Source organism: Equus caballus, chromosome 16, assembly GCF_041296265.1.
Source record: "Equus caballus isolate H_3958 breed thoroughbred chromosome 16, TB-T2T, whole genome shotgun sequence".
NCBI classification, from domain to species: domain Eukaryota; kingdom Metazoa; phylum Chordata; class Mammalia; order Perissodactyla; family Equidae; genus Equus; species Equus caballus.
In genome coordinates, this window is record NC_091699.1 from 61993309 (window position 1) to 62013631 (window position 20323).

The 20323-nt window shown below is 35.4% G+C and overlaps 1 protein-coding gene across 2 annotated transcripts in view; it reads right to left on the minus strand.

The window, feature by feature from the left end:
- Positions 1 to 20323, minus strand: part of PDCD6IP (programmed cell death 6 interacting protein) — a 70310-nt gene that overhangs the window by 36829 nt on the left and 13158 nt on the right. Inside the window, exons 3-7 of one of the 2 annotated variants that reach the window (XM_001489975.6) lie at positions 19085 to 19154; positions 12526 to 12653; positions 10305 to 10458; positions 8899 to 8999; positions 6475 to 6591 (exon numbers count right to left, since the gene is read on the minus strand). In XM_001489975.6, coding sequence (XP_001490025.1) covers positions 6475 to 6591; positions 8899 to 8999; positions 10305 to 10458; positions 12526 to 12653; positions 19085 to 19154 — 570 coding nt within the window. Of the gene's footprint in view, positions 1 to 6474; positions 6607 to 8898; positions 9000 to 10304; positions 10459 to 12525; positions 12654 to 19084; positions 19155 to 20323 lie in introns of both variants that reach the window. The other variant, XM_005600850.4, reaches the window with a different exon arrangement.

Genomic DNA, 20323 nt, shown 5'->3' on the forward strand with positions numbered 1-20323 from the left:
TCAAAGGGCTATACCCACAGTGAAAGGGTAGATCAGAAAAAAATTACCCAGCAACATAGGAAGTCAACAAAGAAGCATGTTATCTCAGCATCAGTAAGAATTTTGTTTAAAAAAAGGTTTGCCCTTATAATTCATAACATGAGCATATGCCTCACATAAATTTAGGGCTCAAATTACATTACTTAGGTGGTATTAGGTATATTAACATCAGATAAACAAGACAATAAAGTCAAAAGCATTATTAGGAATAAGTTCAGTACATAATGTTTAACATTTGCCAGAAAGATATAAAACTTAAATTTTGCACTTAATAGTTTCTATCTATATAAACAATTACATGAGAAATTGATAAATCCACCCATGATGAGTGTGGAAGATTTTAACACTCGTGTCTCAGCAATGACTTGACCAAGTAAACCAAAAAACTGTAAGATTAAAGAAGATTTGAAAACACAATGAGTTTGATTTACCAGACATGGAGAACCCTAGACTCCACAATTAGAGAATGCCTAATATTCTCCGGCATACAGAGAACATCTATATAAAGTGACCACATAAGGAGATAAAGCAAGTCTAAAACATGAAAATTACAGGAACACAAGAATGGCTTAATATTAGAAAACCTACTTATGTAATTCTCCAAATAATAGATTTAAGTTTAAAAAAATCAAATTATCTCCATTGATATTGAGAAAACATTGATAAAATTCAATATCTATGCCTGATTTTTTTTAAAATCTCAATAAAACAGATATCCAGTTCCTTAACATGATAAAATCTTAATCCCCAAAGCTGATAGCATATGCAGCAGAAAAATCTAAGAAACATTCCTAGAGTCAAAATAAAATAAAGATTTCCAGTATCACCATAACCATAGAACATGTCAAAACAACTAGACAAAAGAATGAAATTAGAGGTATAAAATTTAGAAAAGAAAAGGAAAAAATTATTTATAGGTGATGTGTTTGTATACCAAGAAAATCTAAGGGAATCAACTAAACTATTCTAAATAATGAGAGAGGTAGCTTAGATACAAAATCAGTAAAGTAAATACACATGAACCACCAATGATTTGAAGAGAGAACAAAAGAAATAAATCCATTGTTACTAGCAACAGAAGAAAAAATACCCAGGAATAAATTTTAAAGATATATATGCAAAATCAATACAATAGAGAGAAACAATGATAACCAAAACAAACAAAAGGTACATCTTCAGTGTAAACTAGGAGATGGGAAAATGCACAAAATTAAATCACTTTTTAAATTTGTAAATCAAATTTGATTTGTAAATATGGTCAAACACTCCCCCAAATGGCAAAACTGGGACTAGAACCCTCAGATATGCTGAATACACCAGGAATAAAGGGGACTGCTAAGGGCCCCATCCTGAGTGAAAATGCTTTAAGCAAATCCGAAAACAATGAAATGGAGTGAGGTAACAACTGCCTGCTGATGGTAAAGCCAAGCCAAATGGATGAGGTCGAGCCACCAATGGGTCACAGGAAAACGGAGTGCTGAGAGGCCTCATCCCAAGAGGAAGCTGCTGAGAACAAGAGGCAGATTAATTACAAGGGCAGGAATGCTGAGGAAATAGAAAAGAGAACTGAAAAGGGGGGAGAAACTGAAGGGGGGTGAGTACCCAGAAAACATCAACAGAACACAAACTCTAAAAGACACATCACTTGAAAAGCAAAGGCTGTGAGGAATTCAGGGAAACACAGGTACAAAAGCAGAATCCTTCCTAAACCAGGCTAAGCCTTGAGAGCCAGAGAAGTGAAGCTGTGGAGGGAGCCCTCACATGAGGCCTGGAAAGCTACCTGGGCCCATTTCCCCACCCAGGAACCTCTTGCTGTTCCTCCACTAATATCAATTTCAATCAAACACAAGTAATTGAAAAGGCATCCCACCTGCCTCAACACAAAGAAACCATTACAAAAAGGATGAAAACGAGCGGTGTAACTTTCCAATAGATAATGAAAATTCACCAAAGAAATACTGCCACATAGCAGACGAAAACAGCACACTAAAAAATCTAAAATAAACTTAAAAACTTAAGGACACAATCATAGTAATGTAGACAGTGTTAACAAAGTGAGTAACATATGTCAAGGACTCTAAAATGGAGCTGGGAGGCCCTTCAGGAAGGGGGGTTTATGCCACAGCCACCAAGTGTTAACTGAACTTTTGAACTTTACCTGACACCAGAGGTCACATTTGGAAGCATTCGTCATTCCAAGAACGGACAATCTGCCTAGATACAACCCAGGGACCAACTACGTGCTGGCAAGTCAGCTCACCCCAGGCCAGAACCAATCACTAGCTGTTCAATGTAATCCTCTGTGGACCTACGTCCTTTGCCTTTATAAACCCCTGCCTCCTCTGTCTTCCTCAGAACACATCTGAGTTTCTCCCCGAATCTGTGTCTCCCCAAGTGCAATTCTTGAGACCTCAAATAAACTTTTGCTTCTTTTGCAGTTTATGCCTCCTATTCATTGACAGTACTGAAAGAACACAAAATATGAAGAGAGGACCAGATGGCCTAGACAACAGTGTCTGACAGCCTGATAGCAAAAGAATGTGAAACAGGAACTGACAGAACTCAGGAAAGAAAGTGAAGAAAAACATGAAATCATTTAAGAAAAGAAAGACTGAAATATTTATTCAAGGAACAAAAAGGGGATAATAGACATCACTGTAAGAAACATACAAAACAAGAAAAAGTGAGGAAAATTCAACATGGCAGTTAGGGAGGGGGAGGGTCATTACAAATTAAAGATTTATGAGACGTATCAACCAAATGCAATGTGAGGACCTTGTACAGATCCTGACTTGAACACCAACTATAAAAAGATACTTTAGAAAAAAATCAGGGAAAACTAAACTAGGTTTGGATAATATTAGGGTACTAGTATTAATTATTAATTCATATTAATTGGTATTAATTTTGCTAGATGAGATGACATTATGGTTTTAATTTTTTTTTAAGCCTTATCTATTAGAGATACATACTAAAATACTTGGAGAGGAAATGATATGTGAGATAGCTATAAAATACTCCAAAAAAATAAGAGGAGAAGGGGAAACAGATGAAACACAAATAGCAAAATACTGATAATCACTAAAACTGGGTAACAGATACTTGATGATTCATACTTTTATATATATGTCTGAGTTTTCCACAGTAAATACTTAAATAAAATAAAATTCATATAGAAGAATAAAGCAAGAACAATCATGAAAATTCACAAAATGAGAGCTGACAATATCTATCAGGCATTAAAACATTCTAAAGTGTCATTGACTACAATGGTATGGAACTGGAGCATGAACAAACAGGCCAATGAAATAGAATGAAAAGTTCAGAAATAGACCCAAATATATATGACAACTTTAGTATATGCTAAAGTCAGACTCTCAAATCAGTGAGGTAAAGAAAGTCATTATAATAAATGATTTGGGGACAACTGGGTAGCCATTTAGAAAAATTAAAATTAGATCCATACTTCACATCACATATCAGGATAAACTCCAAGTGGATCAAAGATCCAAGTATAATACATAATAAATTACAGATGTATTCATACTTTGATATCAGCAATCCCATTTCTAGGAATTTAAGATATACTTGCTGCTATGGAGTGAACTGTGTCCCCTTAAAATTCATTTGTTGATGCTCTAACCCCCAAAGTGATGGTACTTGGAGATGGGGCCTTTGGGAGATTATGTTTGGATGAGGTCACGAGGACAGGGCCCTCATGATGGGATTAGTCCCCTTAGAAGAGACACCAGAGGGCTTGCTCTCTCTCTCCCCACGATGTAAGGACACAGCAAGGAGCCTGGGTGCAGGCTGTGTGGCCAGCAGTGTGCAGGCCAGGAAAAGAGTTCTCACCAGAACCTGACCATGCTGAAACCCTGGTCTGACTTTCAGCCTCCAGATCTATGAGAAAATAAATCTGTTGTTTAAACCACCCAGTCTATGGTATTTTGCTATGGAAGCCTGGGCTAAGACACCTGCTGAAATACAAAACACCACGCATACATAACTATTCACTGCAGCATTGTTTGTAATAGCAAATCTTGGAAACACACAAGTATCCAGCAATAGGAGACAGCAATAAACTGCTTTACACAAAAAAGTACAACGCAGCTCTAAAGAAAAATGAGGACGGTCTCTCTATTGCTGTATTAAAATGGAGAGATCTTCAGGATACGTTTTTATATAAGAAAAGCAAGATGCACAATACTGTATATAGCATTTACCTCTTACGTAAGAACGGGGAGAGTTAAGAATGTGCATTGTTTTTGTGTGTATGTATCTGTTTATATTTCAAAGAAAAAAAACTTTGAAAGGATTAAAGAAGAAACTAATGAAAATTACCTCTGGGGCAGTGAGAAAAAAGGATGAAGGGAACAGGATAGAAGGGAAAAGGTAGAGAGACAGGTTAAAGTGAATACTTTTATATATAACTAATTTTTCCAATTTTTACTTGGAAATTTTCAAGCCCACAGAAAAAATGAAAGACCAGAACAATGAGTAACAACAGACTCTCTACCTAGGCTCAACAACTGCTACCAATATGCCATACTGCTTTATCTCTCTTTCCCATACATACGTATATACACATACCTTTTTTTTTGCAGAACCACATGAAAGTAAAGTTTAGACGTGACGACTCCTCCTCTCTAAATACCTCAGCATAGATCTCCTAATGAGGACAATCTCCTTAATACCTACAAGCTACTATCACAACAAAGAAAACAAATGATACTTTCATAAAATCTGTTTTACCATCTTACTAGATCCCTCATTAATGAATTAAATAAATCTCTGACATTCTATATGAATCACACTTTTTTATCTATATTTTTTGTCCTTTTGAAAATTGTACTTTGGCAGTTTTAGAGATTCCACCAAGATGATCAAGTGGACCCACCTTTCTGGAGCCAAATAAACTGCACTGTCCACAAAGTGCACCTCATGAGCTGTATAAGGCCAGGTACAATTTTTCTTGGTCCCAGAAATGAATCCTAAGCAGCAATTTTACCTTTGCTGCTATCTGACCTATTGTTTTGATTTTCCTGACTCTGTGATTTTATTTTTGTTTCTGGTTTGCTCGTGGCCAGTAAGTTTTTTCCCACTGCTGACAGCAATGACTGGAAAGCTGGTTTAATGGTGTAACCATCAAACGATCTCTATCAAATTCACTGGGTACTCTACTGAGTGAAGGACTACGGAGAATATGATTTATTGGAAATCTTTTTTTGTCTGTTTTTTCAGTTTGCCTATTTCTGAGCTCGAATCAAGTAAAAAAATATCTCATGCCTACCGGAAAGAGGAATAGCCCTTTGAGATACGAAGTGGTGTTCATGTTTTGTGTTAACTTTTCACCTACGACTAAAGCTGTAAAACTCAAGCTACAAACTTTTATATGTCTATAACTTTAAAAAGTCTTTCTCTCTCAGTCTGAGTCTGAAATAGCTGCCTTTTTCCAGAAGGGATTTTAAAAATTAGATTAAAATTTCAAAAGAAACTCTTCTTTGACTCATTTATAGAGACTAAAAGGGTTTACTTGAATCTAATAGTCCCAGAATTCCCAGAAAATAAACTAAACTCCTAATATTTTAAATATGCTAACCTGAAAAAAGTCTTTCCCACAAAAACTCCTTTCTCAGAAGCATTTTTATATAAGAATCTAAGTTACTGCAATCAAAGTGAATCCCTGGATAAATGAGATACATTTGATAATCTGAGTTTTATAAAAAAGTATGCCTTTCTCTGATTTTGTCAGTGCGGAATATAATACAAGCATATATTTCATTTTTTATAAGATTTGGGTTGCTTTTCTCATGAAAAGACTAATTAATCTGAACTTCCTAAATGATACTTGCATAGTATCTTCTAAAATCCAGTCCATATTTAAATTTCCTTAACAGTCCTCTTTTTACCCTCTGCTTATCAATACTCAAAATACAAATAACTCATAAAACAGCCCTTGCCTATGCTGTGAAGTTGTCCCAGATGTCATCACAAGTTTCTGACCACCTCAACGCCGACAGTATGGACAACAAGTGCACAGAAGGTACTCTGCTGCTTACAAGATCTATTTATATATATTACCACTGGCCTTCTCAAGCTGTGAAATTATATGCCCCAATTTAGACCAAAGCTAAGCCTTCATTAAGTTAAGCACTGCACATCCTTTCTGGAGCATGGTAATTAATTTAGAATATTTTATATTAAAATAAGCATGGATAAATTTAAAAGAGAACTGAATGCAAATTTTGCATGAATTTTTTTACAAAAATATGAAACTTCAAAAAGCACTCAGTAAGTAAAGCCTAAAGATAAAAACAATAATTTGTCTGTTGATAGGGGCAACAAGAGGAAAGGTTTTATGAGCAAACCTGGGAATCTCACTAAGAAAAAAATAGAGATCCAAATTACTTAAATATTTATTTCCCAGAGACTCACCTGTAACCTTGCAATCTCTTCTCCAAATTTCTTCTGCTGTTTTGCCAGGATAGACTGGTGGTACTCAGCATTGGCCTGCATGATACAGTGCTTTGCAGCCAAGATGGGGAACACCTCCTGGAAATAAAAATACTGACCAGGGGAGAGTCCAACCACACAAACCACCACAGACAACATAGGATGCAGGAAGGAGAAGGAAAAGGAGACAGAAATTAGAATTACCCCATTAATGGTTTAGAGATAGGTTAGTCATTAGGTGTAAACAGAGAAGACCACATGGTTTTGCATGGCTTGGATTCAATTAATTCAGTTTTTCTCTTCCAATTAAAATTAAGGCTTTTTTTAAACTGTTAAGTGAAGCCAGTTTAAGTTTTTACAATTCTCTTTCATGGAGCCATGAAGTCGACATTTTGTTTACAAAGAAGAAAGGAAAGCATGTATTAGAAAGAGAAGCAGAATCGACATTCACAGAGGAAGACCAAGCACAGGGCTTTAGAAGCTTTCTTATGAGCCCTTACCCAGCCCTCAGAGTTAACTAAACCACCATTACTCACATATACTAATGAAAATGCTCTATAGCTGACTGTTTCATCATGTTTAAAAGACAAAAGACAGTAAAGTAAGTTCCCACTTACATTCATATCCTAAGAGACTTTTTAATAAAGATGATTTTTAGCCATATAAACATTATTTAGTATCACAAACACTAACATTTCAGTATCATATACTCAAAAACACACGGTAAACAGACAAACGTACTAAGTCAACGACTAACATGATAAAGTGTTATTTTGCCCTAATTTGTTTTGAAAAAATTCCAGTCAAAATTAATTTGAAAAGATTCAAAAACATGAACCACAAAAGCAGTTATATTGGTAGAGGCTCTTGCAAAACGTCAAACTGCAGCCTGCAACCTCACTGTTTTCAGGAAGTACATGCCATAGAAAATCCAAGAAATACACTAGACAATCACTGTCTAGACAAAAAAATAAGAGAATCAAAAACTGAATTACTACCTTGTGTGCTTTCCTGTCTCCCAGTGAATAATTTCCTAGCTTCCTGGATCACTACTTGCAGATATTCCAGTTTTATAACTAGAATATGAAAATATCTTATGAGCTCTTAGTAAAAAGGCAAAAATAAAAGACAACTAAATCTCAAACTGCACCCATGCCAGTTCTCAAGGTAAGACTGCAGCAACTTGGTACTTCAACAGGAGATTTTCAAGGAATACCAGGAATGGTACAGAAGCAGTTTCCAAGTCTTTGTAGGTGACCTTCTTCTCTCCGTGACAGGACTGAACTAATGGCCCAACGGATGTAACGGTACACTGTGCAGCTGAATACGAGGTCTTTCAGATGAAAAAAGGGTGAGAGGAGGTCCCAAGTCTCTTTTTAACAGTAACTCTATTAATACCCAAGAGTCCTGGGCAAATCTCTATTGATCTCTTGGTGTATTTTAAATCTCCAGGAATCTTCACATTAATTCCTTATTGTTTGTTTTCTGACTAAACTAATGTTGTAATGTTGATGTACTTATATGCTTTTTTTTTTACTTTACCACAAAATTGTCTGCAATTTCATAATGTACAAAGACTCCTGAATGACTTATAAACCTGTAAATTCCCCCACAAAAGATCATGTAGCAAATAACATATGCTATCATATGAATGAAACTAATTCTCTGAACATTTCTGAGAGCTGTTGAAACATACTACATTTCACTCAATCTCTAAGTTTCCTTTTTCAATCTTAAATTCTGAATTTACTTGTTCATCAAATCATCTGCTTTGTCATTTACAAATGAGCATCACTGACTAGTGTTTCCAAACGCCACTTCAGAAAAGTCTACATTAAAACTATTAATACTTCCTGCGACATGTGGTTTAAGACAGTTGTTTTCCTTAGCTGTCCAACAGCCGCCCAATTTTCTATCCCTGTTGGCAAAACTTAATTCTAATCAAAGTATGAGATGAGTTTGTTTTCTTTTCCTTTTGTCTTTATTTCTGTTTCTGCGCTTTAAGACTGATCTTTAAGAAAACAGGACAATAATTAAAAGTGTGAATAATCAACATGCTCAAGTATTCATGCTTATACCAAATCACCAGTGATTCAGAACTACACAATGACTTGATTTGACAAAATTATTGGAGACAGATTTTCAAAAATTTTCAGAAAAAGTTTTAGCTTGAAAAGACAGGTTTAGTAAAGAGTAGAGGCAAAGCCATTCCCTAAATAAATATATAAGAATTTTTCATGCATCTTAAATAAAAAACTATTCCTACAAATAATATTCTTCAAATGCCTCTCCTAAAATTTCAAACTTCTTTACAGAACATAATTGTCAATTTGCTTCTTGTACACAAAAATGTCCAAATATTTCCACATGCAAAATAACCCAGTGTTTACAAAAACAATAACTGACCTTGGGGAGAGTATCTTTGTATTGACACTGTTTAAAAGCATCACCAAAATAATCTGCAGCCTGATTAGCCAATTTAGCTATGATGGCATCTTTCATTTTATCTGGAATAAAATATTAAATTGACCATTATAATTAAAATAAATATAAAATAATCTGATATATCATAGTTTAGTATGGACATTGAGATAAGTCTGTACATTTATCTAAAAAAAAAAAACTTCATTGATGAAATCAATTCTTCTGCATAAAACTTAATTATTCCATATGCAAATCCACAGAGTCAGAAAATAGATTAGTGACTGCCAGGGGCTGAGGGCAAAGGAGAATGGAGAGTGGGTATGGGATTTCTTTTTGGCATGATGATAATGTTCTAATGCATACTTTAAAAGGGTGAATTTTATTGTATATGAATTCTATCTTAACATAAGCTGTTATTTTAAAAGAAAAAATTATTCCAGTTCTGCCAGCCCCAGTGCCCTAGTGGTTAAGTTTAGCATGCTTCACTTCAGCAGCCCAGGGTGGGTTCCTTGGCTAGGACCCAGACTGCTCTGTTAGTCATCATGCTGTGCTGGCAGCCTACATACTAAAAAATAGAAGAAGACTGGCACAGATGTTAGCTCAGGGCAAATCTTCCTCAGCCAAAAAGAAAAAAAAAATTATTCCAGCTCATAAAGCTTCCATATGATGACTGCTCCCTTATTTTCAATTTCTCTGCACTTAACATATTCAGTGCACATTCCAATCTCTCATACTAACTTACATGCCTTATAAGAAATGTTCTTTTCCCCTCATTCACAGGGCCAGGGACTCTGCCTAGATGGCTCCTTCTTGACAGTTACATCTCGTTTAAAGGAGATCTTCTTAAAGAATCTGAGTAATGAATCTAAAATTAGCATAACTCCCCCTACATCCTTATCCCACAGCCACATGACCAGCCATTATCACACAATCTATCTTGTTTTCTTTATAGTAATTACCCCTCTCCAAAATTACCTTGTTATCTTACTTATTATCTCCCCCACACTAAAATGTAAGCTTCCTGAAAATAGGAATTTGTTTGTCTGCTAACTCTATTTATCTAGAGCCTAGAACAGTGACTGCCACACAAGTAAATATCTGCTGAATGACTTTTTGACATACTACAAATCCACATAAATACTACTCTGGAGTTCACTGTTTTAAGACAATAGCTAACAATCCTTTTCATGAAACACAGCCTACATTCTTATACGTGCATTTGTACCACCTTAAGTTCAAAAAAGGAAAGCTGAAAATTTTCAGTAATACGTGTCAAGGTCAAAGAGGAAAGCTATACACTGAGCATATTATATTCTAATCATCTTCTTATTTTAACAGCCTATCACTCCTTTTCACATTCAACAAAATGGCGAACAAATTGGAATTACCTCTTGTGGCTTTTAAAAAAAATACTTCTTGGGCCTGTGCCAGCATAATGAGACTGAGGGTCCCAACAGTATCCGGAGATATGTCCACAGTAGGCTCTCGATTTAAGGCAGATAAAACTGTCTCTTTAATATGTAAAAAGGCACCACTAGCAAACTACAGGAAGGAAAAAGAGAATTTCTTAAAAATCTAGGAACTCAGCAAGACGATTTTCTACTATTACACACAAAATTATTTCAAATGTTAACTCAGTTGATCAGTTACTGTATTTAAATTTTTATATTGTGCAAAACAGATCTAAAACATCTGACCTACAGATGATAAGGGTATTTTTCTAAAACACTATAGAATAAAGGGAGATTTAACAAAGATTAAAAGTAAATTGCAGCAAAAAACAAAGTAAATTAATGGGACGAATTGATTAAACATTTTTAGCTACACTTCCTCAAAACTAACATGAGAATAGAGGCAAGGATAAAACATTACTAAAATGTTTTTAGTACTAAAATGCTCTTGTTTTGGTCCCAAACAAATTCCTCTCTCACATAATTAAACATGACACTTAGGGGAAACCCCAAATGGTAGAGATCCCCAGTCCTCTAAGGAACAGCATTACCATTCATTGCTAACAATTTCTATTTGGCTTTCAGAGCCCCCTGGTGAAATGTTCCCCATCAGATTTTTCTTCCCAATTATATTTTGCTGAGGTTAACACTAAAAGAACTTTTCTTTTATGAAACAAATGATCCTGGATAAAAGAAAGACGTCAATCCGGGATTAAAAGGTGGTGTGGGTTAAAGAGAGAAGCTTTGCAGGGACGATTCAGGGTTAACTGTATTAAAGTGAGCATCGTGTTTCCTGCAGTCATGAAGTATTGTAAAACTAGAATATCTGCAGGGAGTGATCAGTTGGGCTTGCTTAGTAAACTAACAGAATCACCGACAGAACAGCAAGAGATCCAGTCTCTCATTCGTAAATTGGAGCTGGATACCTACAGAAGCTAAAGAATTTACCCAAGGGTACACAGCTTCTCGGTGGCAAACAGCCTAAACAAGGTCTTCAAATACCACTAGTTCTCCTCCCATCACACTAAGCCACCTGCTGTGAATCGGAGGTTAACCACAGAATGGAATGTGTCCTCAATAATTCAGAATGCCCTCTAAGATCTCACATGCCAACTAACTAAATAAAATTTTACTTCATTTTCACATTTTTAAACATTTGCCATTTACGGACTCAAAAAGAGGAGGTATATGCATCATGTTTGTCATCTGTGCCCCTCCAAAACTGTATGGCAAGCCACGATTTGAAGCACATTGTTTGCTTAAAGCCTATTTTTCTCTGTTTCCTAGAACAGCATTCCTCACCTCTCCCTTAAACTTAAACAATCGGAAAAATTCAGACTCCACCTCTAAGACAAGCAAATTCCAGAGGATGGGAGACAGTGGAAGGACCATTAGGAATTCCACAAAATTTGGAAAGAGAACACCTGAAACTCCAAAGGACCATTTTAGTAACACTTCTGACCTTTAGTCTCCTTGTCTGTTAAATGAGAATGACGTTATACAACATGTATCACGTTCATCTGAGAGTAAAATAATGTACAGAACACACTTTGTAAATTATAAAGAAATATAAAACATGAAAACATAATTATAGATGATACCACTTAACAACAATCACTTACGTTCTTTAAATTGAAACAAAAAAAAAGCTGAGTAAATAATATGCCATATTAGTAAATGACAGAAAGTAAAATTTAAATTTAGCTAACTGAAGAACATTACAAATCTGACCACATTTAAATATGACCTCTCCACAAGTCTCAGAGTTAAAATTTTCTTGCCAAGAGGTCTTGATTTTTGTGACACTAGTGAAATTTTACGTGTGTCTCACTCTAAGGAAAAAAATATATAAAAATAAAGTACAAATTTTTTAAATGAGGTCATTTATTCACCAAGGATTTCATCTCAAACATTTAATCATTTGTTCTCCCAACATACTGAGCCTTTATTGTGTGCCAGGCACTGTGCTAGGTGCTGGGTATAAAGGTGAGCAATTTATCTAAGGGCTTCAAAAATACGAATCACCTCATTAAAAAGCAGATTACTTTTCAAAAAAAAACCTATGGGTAAAGAAACATCTATAAACCTAAATACAAATTATTTTCAATTTAATCCAATGCAGTCTTGATCATTATGTAGTAACTACTGTTCTGCATACCTGGTAATGCTTAGCAGCGATTTTCAATCCTTCATCATTATCCAGGTTCTGTTCTGCTGCGATCTGGCTAGCTAAGGCTGCACAATTGAACAACACACAGCTCTTTTCATATCCTAAGCTTGCAAGAGCTGTAAAAAATTGAGAAGAAAAAATTTATCAGATTATTTTTCCTAAAGAAAATGAATATTTCAAAGAGAAATAAATACTATGACCTCCATCCCACGGGCTCTCACAAAAACCAGTTTCCAGACCTGTTTTCTCACCCATAATATGCTCCCATATTTCTAGCTGCCCTGCCAGGCATTTATTTCCACAACAATATTCCCATCACCTAAAACTCAAAAGATCAATAAATTCTTCTTTCCTTCCCTTTACGTCCACATTGCTATTAGGTTCAAAATGAAGTCATTCTCATGTCTTTTCTCACTTAAATTCAAATAAATTTTTTCCATTTTTCCATCACCTCTCTCAAAATTGTATCTTCCCACCACATTTAAACCAATTCCTCACTACTCCAAACCTAAGCCAATGCAAGCACCTCCTAGATGGCCATCTATGTCTCACTCCCTAAGCCAATGCATCTCTCAGAGGGCTAGCAGATTATCTGGCTAAAATACAACTATGACCAAGAATCTACACATCTCATATCCGCCGGGATAGCTACTTTGGAAAAAAAACAGAACACAACAATTACTGGCAGGCATGTAGAAAAACTGGGACTGTTGTGCACTATTGGTAGGAATGTAAAATGTTGCAGCTGCTGTGGAAAACACTATGGAGGTTCCTCAAAAAATTAGAAATAAAATTGCCATATGATCCAATAATTCCACTTCTGTGTATATATCCAAAAGAATTGAAAGCAGGGTCTCAAAGAGATATTTGTACACTCATGTTCTTAGCAGTATTATTCACAAAGCCAAAAGGTGGAAACAACCCAGGTGTCCAGTGATGGATGAACACAAAAACAAAACGTGGTACATACATATAATGGAATATTATTCAACCTTAAAAAGGAAGGAAATCCTGCCACATGCTATAACATGGATAAACCTTGAGGACATCACTAAGTGAAATAAGTCAATCACAAAAAGACAAATACTGTATGATTCTACTTATGAGGTATCTAAAGCAGTCAAATTTACTGAAACAGAAATAGAATGGTGGTTAACAGGGACTGAGGGAAGGGTGAAAAGGGGAGTTGTTTAATGGGTACAGAGTTTCAGTTTTGCAAGATCAAAAAGTTTTGGAAAGCTGTTTCACAACAATGTGAATATACTCAATGCTACTGAAACCATACACTTAAAACTGGTTAAGACAGTAAATTTCATGTTATACGGTTTTTACCATAATTTAAAAAACAAGACAAATTCAATCAGAGACATTCAAGGTCTCACATAATGTGCCAGACATTGAGCCCAAGCAAAATAATCAGAAGGTTCCTTACAAAAACACTGAACAAAGCATGTAGGAGAATCAGAACACTACAGTTGTGTGTTTGTGCCAGAGCAGCGCCATGAAGTAAAACTCCCTGTTAAAGCATTTTAGTACTCTCCCTTGTAATAATGGCCAGTTTTCAGTTCATCTCAAACTCAATTCTAGCCTCCTCACCCAAAGGGGAGGCAGACATACATACCAGCTACTCTAACCTACTTTCTTAAATAAATATATGAAAAATCAAGAATAACCAGGATGTGAAGAGAGCCTACAACAAAATAAAGATCAAAGTGAACTGATAAATTAAGCCCAAAGTAAACGAAGACAATTCCAATAACAGAAAAAACATTTCAAAGATCCTAATTAGCATTCTTAAAGAGATTCAAAGATGGTATACCCATAAAACAAGAACAGGATGTTATAAAGACAGAACAATCCATGAATAAGAAAAACCTCCAGGAAATTAAAAACCTGACTGCCGAAAGTTTTTCAAAAGATTAGAAAATAATATCTAGGCAGCCAATAAAGTCAAAGAAATGAAAAATCTAAGAGTTATGAATGAGAAGCTCAGAACAGCCAACATTGAACTAATAAAGCATTCCAAAGAGAAGAGAGAAAAAAGTGAAGAGGAAATTATCAAAGAAATGTACAAAAACTTCCCAGGGCTGAAGGGAGATATTAGTCTTCAAACTGAAAGGGCCAATAATACATGCCATACACAAAGAATAAAAACAGAGCCAATTAGATCTTTAAAGATTTCTAAACAGGAAGGATAAAGAGAAAATTATAAAAATCTTCCCAAGAGAAAAAGAAACAGGTCACCTACAAAAGGACAAAAATCAGACTTTTCATAGGTAACATTGGATAGTAAAAGACAAGGGAACAACGCCTTCAAGTTCTAAAGAAATGTAGCTAAAATTAAGTCAACAAATATATATTAAGGGCAGTATGCCGGAAAAAAAGACAGCAAGGGACAAAACGGTAAGCAATGACGTCAGGGAAGTAAAAGCCAACTTACACTGTAAAGCCTTTAGCTTTTACTCTAATGAGGTGGAAAGTCAACAGTTTTGAACAGAGACTCACTCAGCCCACACAGTGGACAACAGACCGCAGAGAAGCAACCCTGGTGGAAGCAGGAGACTAGACAGGTAGCTGCTACAGTAACGTGCTGAGATGTGATGGCGGCTCTGACCAGAATGGCAGCAGTAGAGGTGCTGAGAAGTGACTGGATTTTGAACGTATTTTAAAAGAAAATCTGATAGGATTTGCTGATGAATTAATTGAATGCAGGGGGGAATGAAGTGAAAGTGTCAAGAATGACTCCAAGGTTTTTGACATAAGCCCCAGGTGCCAGAATTTCAAACCAAACTCATGTGAGGACAAAATACAGACATTTTCACAAAGAAAGGATTCAGAAAGTTGACCTCTTCTCTGAAAGTTACTTAAGAATATATTCCAGCGAAAGAGCTAGACACCATATCCAGAAAACAATAGCTTTAACCTAAGGGAGCAGTGACAGTCCCGGATGATAGTTATGCAGCAGCTTTGGATAGCAAACAGTCCAGATTCAAGAAGCCATCGGAAACAGGAGTCTCGCAGGAAAAGGGGTGACTCCAGAGAGAGAAATAGTTAAGACTGAGAGTTTGGAATACCTTCAGAATATGGTAAAAGCACAGAATGTGTGTGGTGGTGAAGCAATTAAAACTTCTAAACACACACACAGAGAGCAGCACGAGAAAGTCACAGTCTAAATATGAAGCAACTCGTCAACGCTATGACAGAAGTCAGTAGGTTTCAAGAAGAATGAACTATATTCCAAACAGATAAAAGTAAACTTTTTCTATATAAGACATATATCCGGTCTATTGCATTTCCCATAAACATTATCATCCCAGGCTGTGATCTGTCATTTTATTTTGACAATTTCTCGTGTGTAAGAGATTCTATGAAAATGTTTTCTTGTAATTAAATCTTTTCTTTTTTCCTTTATTATTTCTTCTATCACATCTAAACTTAAATCAGGTTCTCTTTAAAATAAATATATAATTGTCCTTTTTGTAGAGTTCTTTTTTCTTAATATTCAACTCCATTCTTGTTTTTCACCTGAGCTCTTCTTTTCACTAAACTTTCCAAAATGAAAACAGCTTGATTATAAATAAAAAGTTTTTCTAAAATTCAAACAATTGTTAAAAAAAAAAAACTACAAAAGAAAATAAATTAAAAATCACCCAATAAGCTACCTCCCAGAGTTACCCATTGTTAATTTTTGGGTGAATATCTTCACAAATAACTACATATATGTTCACACATACAATTTTTCACAAATTGGATACTATACCATATTCAAATTGCCTGGAACGCACAACTCCAGGAGCAGTAATCACGCTGGGTTCTATATGAACGGTGTTCCAAGGAGACCAACTCTAGGGCCCCTTGAGTTGTACAATGCAGCAGTTCTGACCTATAACAGGTGTTTGGTTTTTTTTGTTTTAAGGATTGGCACCTGAGCTAACAACTGTTGCCAATCTTTTTTTTTTTCCCTGCTTTATCTCCCCAAACCTCCCCTGTATACAGTTGTATATCTTAGTTGCCGGTCCTTCTAATTGTGGGATGTGGGACACCACCTCAACGTGGCCTGATGAGCAGTGCCATATCCTCGCCCAGGATCCAAACCCTGGGCCGCCGCAGCGGAGCACGCAAACTTAACCACTTGGCCACGGAGCTGGCCCCTAACAGGTGTTTTATTCAATATTCCCTGGACATAGCCTCTCATGTCAACAAATACATATTTGCATTATCATTCTTAGTACTCTAAAATTACATAATATTCTAATGAATGGGTAGCCCATGCTTTATTTAACCAAGACATTACTGAAGGACATCTAATTCACATTTGCTACTAGAAATGCCTTGATGAACTACCTCCTGCTTTATTTCTGCTCTTAATTTCTTTGCTTCCCACTTCTTCCAAGAACTTGGCTCATCACTTAGCCTATCCCACGTGAGTACCTCCTAGTTCTCCCACATCTGCTCCTTATTCTCAGCCTATCAATTTGCTTGTCACAACAGCACTAAAAATCCTTTTCTTGACTTTGCCTCCCTCTCAGCATAATGCTCCCTTTATCCTCAAATCTTTACTGCAATTTTTCTGAAATGAACAACGCACAATTGCTGTTTCCTTTTCCTCAGTTCTGGTCCACCCCTCAACTTGATGCAATCTGGCTTCCTCAGCATGCCCCTGGTGAAACTTCCTTCACTGCCAAATTCAGTGACTTCTCCAACCTCACATGACTTGACCTCTGCCACAGTGACTCTTTCCATGATGTTCCAATCTAGATGAATATCACAGACACTTGGAGACATTTTCAAAGATACTAATTCCATTATTAGTATCCCTGAAATTTCCTCCTATCACATCTGGCATTCTCTATCTTTATCTTTAAGGATACATCTGTATCTTTAACATTTTCCTCAGGTAATTCTAATGTGCAGCCAAGTTCAGGAACCACTGGACTACATTATCTTTGAAACTCTTCTGGCACTCAATTCCATGTCTCTGTTTTTCCCTGGTTGCTCCAAGATCCTAAAAGCTTTCTCTCAACCTCATTCCCAGAATCTCTTCCTCTATTTCCCCTAAATGTTATCTTCCCTAGCTCTGGTTTTCATACTTTTCCCAATCTATAGTCTACTAGAGGGGATAAATTTATTATCATTTAGTGATAATCATTCCCAAATCAATGTGTCTACATCTTTTGAGGTTTAAATCCATTAGTTTCAAATAACAAAGACAAATTTCTACCCAGACATAACACAGAAAAGTCAAGCTCAACCTGTGTATTGAAAGCAATAAATATCCAACAGGTCAAACCAAGTTACAAATCTTAGAGTCCACCCTCAATTCCTACTCTTCCTTCTGACAGATAGTGGGCAGAACCAGTCAGTTTCACCTGAAATGTCTCTTAACCCCATCCTTCTCCTCTGACTCACATATAAGACCTTGCCTAATCTCATCATCCTTATCAGTCTCCTAACTGGTCTGTCTCTCCCTAGTCTCTGGAGTTAGGCTTTCTGGAGTCAGATCCAGCTTCATTAAATCCTTGCCAAATGATCTTAGAAAGCCACTGAATCTTTCTAAACCAGTTTGCTCAATTAGTAATCATAGTGCCTTTCCTCAATGGGTTACTGGGGAATTCAGTAAGGTAACACGTGTAAAGCCCCTTCCACAGTCCCTAAGTGAAATAAGTACTCAATAAATGTTAGTTAGCTATTAACATATAAAAAACAAGAGTAAAGTTCATAATATATTTGCAACTTTTCATAATCTTCTTTCCAATGTCTTCACCCTCCATAATCCCCAATTCAATCTATGGTTTCAAGGCTTAACAATAATTACATTAATATGTATTATATATAATTTATACTGTATGATATTATGTAATATTATACAGTATATATTCTATAATACATACATACTATATATAAGATACTATAAATATTTATATTTGCATAAATAAATATGCAGCTAATATTTAAGCACTGTTCTAAGGACTTTACATGTATTCTCTCATTTAATCCATATAAGAACCCAATGAGATATATCATACTTCACAGTACTATTCCTCACTTCATAGATGAGAAAATTAACACACAAAAAAATTAACTCGATGAGCTGTACATAAAAAAGCATCCACTCTTCTGACCTTTGGTTATACTGGTCTACCTATAATGTTATTTTCTACCTGGAAAAAACAAATTCATCCTTCCAGGCCTCACTCAAACATTGCTTGCTTTCAACAGGCAGCATTAACTTGTTCCTCACCTATGCTCCCATAAGTTTGTTCATAGACTGATATACTACCTACTGTATTTTAGAACGATCAGCTGTCTTCCCAACCAGACTGAGTACAATCGCTTTATTCATTTTTATAACTAGGACAGTGCCTGGCAAGGTGTAGGCTCTCTACAAATATTTGGAAATTGCATTAGAAGTTGAAAGCTAAAAAGAAAATGAAATGCAAAAATTTTTATTATTTACAAAGTCATGAGGAGAGCATTTTTAAAAGCCAAAAACAATACAAAGTGGTTAGACCAAGTTTCCTATCATTTTTATTAAAAAATTACATACCCAATTTTACAGATCCTCCAAAAAGTGAACCTTTATCAAAAGCATCCTTCCAGGTAAATGTCAAGCAGATCTTGACAGAAAGAGAGAAAATAGAAAATTATGTTACCTTCCTGGATCTCATTAAATATTTAGTCTTTTTTGAATAAAATTCCACAATGAGGAAAAGGACATAGGCTTCAACTTGCTGTCTAAAACATTATCTTCCCTAAACAACCAACTCCTTTTCCTGGACCATAAAATTTTCTCTTTTTAAATTAAAATACTGGCAGTAAGAAATTTCAAATGTTCATTCTGCCTCAGTAATTGTACATATATTGTCTTCTGCTGAAAACGCTATCTTACTCATCTTTACAAACACACAATGGCTTGAACAGAACAGGCACTTAATAAATGATTGTCAAAGCCAGAGATGCAAAGGCAACAAAGTAAGTACGACAGGTTTCCCAGAAGATAAAATTAAAAACTTGTGAAGATTCAAGTCATATACATATGTTCACCTTTCTGTATGTATGTTACACATGACTAAAAATTTACTTAATAAAAAAACTGCATCTCACTCTCCTAAAATATTCTACATACAAAGGTTAAAAAGAACTTAGCCTCTTTTAAATTATGTATTGCAATCCAATACAAAAATGTTTTAACTCTGGATTAGAGAATTTTCCATATACACCAAACCAGAGAAAATAACATAATGAATTCTCAGTTTTAGCCTTTTGCCCTTTTTGGTTCATCTACCTCCCACTTTCCCTACACTCCTCCCACACACATGTACTTTTTTCCTGGAGCATCTCAAAGCAAATCTCAACATATTATTTCAACTATAAAAACTTTAGTAGGAGAACATTTAAAGGATTCTACATAAACTATTTTAAAATTTAGAAATGTCACACAAAGTTTTTAACAAGTCCCCCAAATAAAACTGTAAGAAATCACCATTTTCAATATCTAGCCTTTAAGAAAAAGTAAAGTTGACATTCTTATAGCCTAATATCTAATCATAATAGCATTTGCAACTTTATATGCAAATATAATTTACGTCAATAATTTTTGAAGCACATAAACTGAGAATAATACTTTCTGAATTACAGTTTCCTTCTTAATTCTGTAAAAGCCAAAAAAGGAAGGACAACATAGATTATATTAATCATTCAATAGATCCTACTGATATAAAATGCAGGGAAAAAAAATTGTAGACCAATGCTCTACATTAGCCCAGAAATGACTGAGGAATGACTT